Source organism: Myotis davidii, unplaced genomic scaffold (assembly GCF_000327345.1).
Source record: "Myotis davidii unplaced genomic scaffold, ASM32734v1 scaffold1622, whole genome shotgun sequence".
Lineage (NCBI taxonomy): Eukaryota > Metazoa > Chordata > Mammalia > Chiroptera > Vespertilionidae > Myotis > Myotis davidii.
In genome coordinates, this window is record NW_006293535.1 from 122,450 (window position 1) to 129,723 (window position 7,274).

The 7,274-nt window shown below is 55.7% G+C and overlaps 1 protein-coding gene across 1 annotated transcript in view; it reads left to right on the plus strand.

Annotated features, from left to right (window-relative positions):
• LOC102755948 (E3 ubiquitin-protein ligase RNF213-like) overlaps positions 1 to 7,274 on the plus strand; it is a 75,626-nt gene that overhangs the window by 56,359 nt on the left and 11,993 nt on the right. The window contains 7 exon segments of the mRNA XM_015566176.1: positions 1 to 61; positions 685 to 927; positions 1,204 to 1,285; positions 2,155 to 2,189; positions 2,774 to 2,868; positions 4,323 to 4,482; positions 6,018 to 6,195. Of these exon segments, the coding sequence (XP_015421662.1) occupies positions 1 to 61; positions 685 to 927; positions 1,204 to 1,285; positions 2,155 to 2,189; positions 2,774 to 2,868; positions 4,323 to 4,482; positions 6,018 to 6,195 (854 nt within the window).

Here is a 7,274-nt window from a genome sequence, read left to right on the forward strand (position 1 = left end):
CTTCCGTGAGGTGACCACGCTGTACAGGTCCCAAAACGCCGACCTGCATCCCAAGCCGGAGGTGAGTGCCAGCCTCGGGGCCGGGGTGGCGGTCCCAGGGTTTGCAAAGACTTTCTGAATCGAGGTGAATGTCACAAACATGGCCTGGCTGCTGTGACTCAGTGAATAGAGCTCTGGCCTATGCACCAAAGAGTCACCGGTTGGACCCCTATACCCGGGTTGCAGGTTCATTCCTTGCAGGCGAACATGTGTAGGAGGCAACCAATGTGTCTCTCACATCGCTGTTTCTCTCCCCCACCCCCCTAAAAAGCAATGGGAAAAGTATATCCTCAGGTGATGGTTAACCTGAAAGAAAGTCACAAACTCAAATTACACCTGTCTGTTTTATCTGGGGTGTGGGTTTCTCCCTTCTTGCATGGAGGCATTGATTTCTGCTTTACCCAAAGCTTTTATAATTACAGTTAAAACTAAAGCAAGAAGGTAAGTGCTTGGGCCTGGGCTGCTGTCCACACGTGAACTTTTCCCTTGCAGACAGTCCCCTTCAATGGCAGCGTCTTAGCCCTGTTTACCATGATATCCGATAGCCATATGGTATCAAATGGGGGGGGGTGACTTAAGAGCAAACCTTTTGATTCACGGCATATTCTTCCTCATGTTTTAACATCGAACCACCTTCTCTCTTAGGAACTCAAGGCCCTTGGCAAGTTCATCGAAGAAAGCCAGACCCTGTCCCCAGACACGAGAGATTTTGCAACCGGCCTTGTGACCAACGCTCTGCCGCTGCTGAGGACCGCGGGGCCCGGAGACGGCGGCCTGGCGGGCATGGTGACTGAGCTGGCCGTTCACACCGCCGCCACCCTCCTCTGCGGGCAGCACAGGATCTTGGAGCCCCTCAGGAACTTGGCCTTCTCCCCAGACACCATGGCGGTAAGACACCAGCCACGTGGGACCCCGGGGTGGGCTTGTCATGCAGAGGCCCTGTCTGTGCAGGAGACTGTTGGACCCGTTTGTGTCCTTGAGCCCCGTCTGCCTGCATCTCACCCGATCCCGATGCCCAGTGTGGGAGGATCAGGCCTCCCCCTGCTGCTTCACAGAGAGCTGTTATCTTTCTGCACAGACAGCTCCCGAGGCCCCGGGGAGGGGAAGCCAGGCCTCCTGCCATCTGCTGTGTCTAACGGTGGCTCTGATTTCTCTGTGTTTCAGAGGGCATTTCTCCCGACGATGCCCCAGGACATGCTGGCGCAGGCCAGGAGCTGGGAGGGTCTGAAACGCATCCGGTGGTACAGTATGTGTCCTGTCCCATGGTCCCAGTCCTCTGAGCTTTTTTTTTTTTTTAAATATACTTTATTAATTTTTTACAGAGAGGAAGGGAGAGGGACAGAGAGTTAGAAACATCGATGAGAGAGAAACATCGATCAGCTGCCTCCTGCACGCCCCCCACTGGGGATGTGCCCGCAACCAAGGTACATGCCCTTGGCCGGAATCGAACCCGGGACCCTTCAGTCCGCAGGCCAACACTCTATCCGCTGAGCCACACCGGTCAGGGCAAGTCCTCTGAGCTTTGACGAGCTTCCTGGTGCCATGTGAGCCCTTGGCTCAGAGCAGGGGCCCACATGGTTGGTGCCACCTGGCGGGACAGGCATGGTGTGCAGAGTGTAGATGAGCTTGTGCCTTTCCTGGTCAGGCAAGGCCTGATGAGCTCCTGTTCCCTGCATCCTGCTGCCTGGAGAGCAGGGGACTGGGAGCCATGCCCGAGGCTCAGCCCCAACGCGTGGGGCCCTAAGGCGGTTATCTTAGGAAAATGAAACTGGGAAACAGAGCAATATCGCCCATAGCTGTGTGAAGTCTGCGGGCTGAGTGAATGGTCCTTCAAGCTGGAAGGAGGCATGCTCGGGACAGAGAGCCGGATCAGAGAGCGGACGTGTATAGTGTCGCCCACCTGCCTCCCCGCAGCCCTGGCTCTGCATGGAGGTGGCCTCTCCTGCTCCGGAGAGTTCAGTGCACAGCTGGCTTCCCACGTGGTCCAAATGCCCACTTTCCTGATGGGGAGGTAGGGAGGACAGGCCCAGGACAGGGCTTAGCTCTCCCTGTGCACTGCGCAGGTCAGTGGGGAAACCTTGCCAGTCAACGTGTGCCCTGCTCTTCTTTCCACAGCGTGTCCCAGAGGTCACCCGTGCATTGTCGGGGAGGTGAGTTTGGGTGTTGGGAGCAGGGTTTCGGGGGCTCAAGAAGCATGTGTTCTTCGGGTCTGAGGGGACATGGAGGAGGAGACGGAGGAGGAGGAGGAGGAGAGTCTTGACCTCCCAGGGAACACAGGTGCCTCTGAGGGCTGCTCCAGGCTCCAACTGAACTTCTGCATGGAGCTGAGGGTGTCCAGTCAGACTCCAGCCTCAGTACCTTGTGACTGTCTTTATTGGGGCATCCTGGGCAGCATCCCTAGCCCTGCTCCCCAGCTTCCAGGAGCACCCCGATTCCCTGGTGCATCACCCAGAGATGCGACAGGTCCCTGGGAGACAGCATGGCTGCAGGTTAGGAACCACCGCCAGCCACCCTCTGTGGCCCCACAGCATGAGCTCAGGGACACGTGACGGCAAAGTGGTGACTGGCTCAGAAGCTGGTTACTAGCCCAGAGAGGAGAGGGGGGCAGAGAGGGGGCAAGGGGGGGGGGAGAGACGCATGGCTCTAAACCCCAGTGCTGAGTAGGCCTGCCAGCCCTCTCCCCTCCCCCCCACCATGGTGCCCACGCCCTGAGCTGACACCTGCCTCTCCCCAGTGCGGCCTGCCCATGGAGCAGAGTTTCTGTATCGACTGCCGTGCGCCTGTCGGAGGGCGGAACCACAAACCCAACGAAGGATTCACAGACATAAAGTATGTAAGGCTGTTTCCTTCTCACTGCTCAGACCCTCTTCCCCCCACCATGGGCTGTTTCTCTCCCACCTGATAAACTGACACAAAACAGGGATCACTACTGCAGTGCACGTGGGCCACTGACGGGCAAGGATCGGGCCACGGTCCCAGGGTCATACACGGCGATGTGCCAGATGTGCCATTGGCCACCTAGGCTCGGAAGGGCAGGGCAGAACACATATTAGTACTGTTATATGAGCGCCTGTTCATACAGGTGTCTCCCACGTGGGCCTGCCCAGGGCAAGCACCCACTGAGATATGTGTGACGTAGGCAGGTGATCTAATTCTGAGGACATTTCAGTCTGCAAAACCCACGGGACAGACACCATCTCACTGGTAAAGTCACTTGGCTTCCTCAAACCCCTCCCATCCCAAGAAAGCCTGGTCTCCCAACCTACCCTGCTCACCTGTCCAGATAGGACTAAATGCTGCCTTGAGACAGGAGACGGGCCTCTCCATGGTCATTGTCCTCCCTGGCTATTCTGGTGTAACCACAGTTCAAAATATTCCAACCTGTTGTCTCGATAAACCATCAGAATGTTCTAGAACTGCCAACAGGTATTCACAGTAATAGGTACAAATATGTGTCCCCAAAAATGTATACACACCTTGAATAATTATTTTTTTAATATCCTTTTATTGATTTTAGAGAGGAAGGGAGAGGGAGAGAGAAATAGAAACATCAACGTTGAGAGAGAATCGTTGATTGGCTGCCTTCTGCTCTGGGGATTGAGCTCACAATCAGGGCCTGTGCCCTGATGGGGAATGGAGCCCTGACCTCCTGGTTCATAGGTCAACACTCAACCACTGAGCCATGAGGGTCGGGCTCACTTTGAGTGATTAGTAATTCCAATGGGTTAAATCTGAAAAGAAAGAAACATCAATTGAAATATCCGCTGTTAAAGCAGGTGCACATTTTCTGGGGACACCCTATTTCTGCAACTGGGCTTGTCGATCACACAGTACCTGCCATCTGGGTTTGGCCAGAACTCCTTCACCTGGCCTTGGTCCCGGTCCTTGTTTGGGAAAAGGAGACCGCTCTGCCCATGTCTCCATATTAATGTCAGCTGCCCCAGACTCTGGCTGTCCTGAGCCCGCCTTCTGTCCCACGTGATTGCAGCGGGAGAAGCAGGTCCAGCCGTTCGTGTTGCGGGATGGCCCCTGGACGGCACTGAATGCTGCTTCTTTCAGCCCCTTTTCCCTGAGAATGTTGTGGCTGCAGGACAGCCAGGAGGGTGGTTCTAGGAAGAGAAAGACTCTTGGGAAAGTAGTCTGGGCTTAGCAGAAAAGGTGCTTTTAACATTATTCTTTTCCCCAAACATGAATCCGGTCTTCAGGCCCCCAGGACCTAGGTGTGTCTCTGAGCTGAGAAGAGATGACCTTCACCCTCACTGGGCCTCTCCTACTCTTTCCAGAAACACGGAAGACAGGACACAGACTGGCCACGTGCTGGGAAGCCCGCCCCCCAGTGATGAGGTGGTGCTTTCTGACCGAGCGCTGTCCCCGGTGGTCTTTCTTCTCGCCCGGCTCCTCACTCACCTGGCTATGCTTTTGGGTGCAGCCCACAGCCCCCAGGTACCTGCAGGGATGTCCAGCCCTGCGTTCTGTCCTGCAGCCCTGTGCGCCCTACTGTTTCACAGAGCCTAGCCCCTCCTGTGTGTTTCGGATTTGTCTTTCTACCGAATCCATCAGGTAACACAAAGTTTACACACCCTGACTCTGCCCAAGGCAGCATCTGGTGGGATGGAGAAGTGCTCACCAGCCTTTATCAAGTCCATTTTATTTTCAGTACTAGAGGCCCAGTGCACGAATTCGTGCACCAGTGGAGTCCCTCAGCCTGGCCGGCTGGATTGGGCCAAAACTGGCTCTCCAACATCCCCCAAGGGGTGCCAGTTTTCGAGAGGGATCAGACCAGGCTGAGGGACCCCACCGGTGCACAATCAGGGCCAGGGAGGGATGTGGGAGGTTGGCCAGCCAGGGAGGGACCACGGGAGGTCTCCAGGGCATATACAGCCCATCTCGCTCAGTCCCAATTGGCCGGACCCCAGCAGCAAGCTAACTTACCAGAAGAAGCATCTGCCCCCTGGCGGTCAGTGCACATCATAGCGAGCGGTTGAGCAGTCTTACCATATCATTAGCATATTACACTTTGATTGGTTGAATGGCAGACCGAACAACCAGACACTTAGCATAGTAGGCTTTTATTATATAGGATATTTTTATTGATTTCAATGAGGTAGGGAGAGGGAGAGAGAGATAGAAACATCAATGATGAGAGAATCATTGATCGGCTATCTCCTGCACACCCCCTACTGGGGATTGAGCCTGCAACTTAGCCATGTGCCTTTGACCGGAATCGAACTGGGACCCTCCAGTCCGCAGGCCAACGCTCTCTCGCTGCAAGCTAACCACCAGTCAGGGCATCCGCCCCCTGATGGTCAGTGCATGCATGTCATAGCGACTGGCCAACTGCCCCCTGGTGGTCAGTACACATCACAGTGAGTGGTTGAGCATCCTTAGCAATATCATTAGATATTACACTTTGATTGGTTGAATGGCAGACCGAACAACCAGACACTTAGCATAGTAGGCTTTTATTATATAGGATATTTTTATTGATTTCAATGAGGTAGGGAGAGGGAGAGAGAGATAGAAACATCAATGATGAGAGAATCATTGATCGGCTATCTCCTGCACACCCCCTACTGGGGATTGAGCCTGCAACTTAGCCATGTGCCTTTGACCGGAATCGAACTGGGACCCTCCAGTCCGCAGGCCAACGCTCTATCCACTGAGCTACATTGGCTAGGGCTGAAGTCCATTTTCAGTGACTGGCACCATCCACTCCTGAGTGTGGAGAGGTTGACGCACTCACAATCTTTACATGTCTGGGCTTTTGGGAGTGGCCTGTCCTCTGAGTTACTGAACCATGAGAGCAGTGAGACCTGTCTCTGAGGAACCCTGTTTCCCTCCCATGATCATGGAGCCCCCTTGTCTGATACTCCACCTTCCTGCCTCCTCCTTGAGAACCACCTCCTGACTCAGAGCTGGTGTTTTCCTCCTGGCCCCCACACACCGCCTGTCTGATGCACTGTCCCCACCCATCTCAGGCTCTGATTGACATCATCAAGCCCGCAGTGAGGGATCCAAGTGCGTTCCTCCAGCAGCACATCCAGAGGGACCTGCAGCAGCTGATGCAGATGCTGGGCAAGAGCGCTGATGATACGGCCCAGGTGGCGCACCTCGTCCTGTGCATCCTGTTCAAGCAGCAGCCCCTCTTACCCAAGAGTAAGGGACTGGGGTGAGGGGTGTCTGCGGAGGCCCTGGGGCACAGAATGCAGGGCCTGGGGGAGACAGAAGGGTGGCGATGGGCACGGTGGGAGCAGTGTGCCTGCCAGCGGAGGGACAGATTCATTTGTCCTTTCCAAGCTCTCTGCTGGGTGAAGACCTGCGAGAGTCCGGTCATTAGCAGAGAGGTGTGTGGGGAGGCTTTGCAGTCTCCAATGTCAGAAATTGATGCATCTTCACAGAGAACATGGGGAGGGTGGGTAACAGCAGGAGCCATTTTTTAAAATATATTTTATTGACTAGAGGCCTGGTGCACAAAAATTTGTGCACTTGGCGGAGGGGGAGTCCCTCAGCCTGGCCTGTGCCCATTCACAGTCCAGGACCCCTTGGGGGATGTCCACCTGTTGACTTAGACCCACTCCCCAGGGGATCAGGCCTAAGCTTGCAGTCAGACATCCTTCTGGCAGCCAGGGAGCCCTCTGGGGATGTCCAACTAAAGGCTTAGGCCCCCAAGGGATCAGGCCTAAACCATTAGTTGGACATTCTTAGTGCTGCCACGGAGGTGGGAGAGGCTCCTGCCACCACCTCTGTGCTGGCCAGCCATGAGCCAGCTCCTGGCTGAGTGGCACTCCCCATATGGAAGTGCACTGACCACCAGGGGGCAGCTCCTGCATTGAGCGTCTGCCCCCTGGTGGCCCGTGTGCATCATAGCAACTGGCCATTCTGCCATTCAGCAGAGGGCCGGTGCACAAAAATTTGTGCGCTCGGGGTCGGGGGGGTCTCTCAGCCAGCCTGTGCCCTCTCGCATTCTGGGACCCCTCAGGGAATGACCACCCACTGGCTTAGGCCTGCTCCTCGGGGGATTCGGCCTAAGCTGGCAATCAGACATCTCCCTGGTAGCCCAGCAGCCCTCGGGGGATGTCCACTTGCCAGCGGGGAGCAGGCCTAAGCTGCAGTTGGACATCCTTAGCGCTGCTGAGGACGCAGGAGAGGCTCCCACCACCACCGCTGTATTGGCAGCCGTCAGCCTGGCTTGTGGCTGAGCAGAGCTCCCCCTGTGGGAGTGCACTGACCACTAG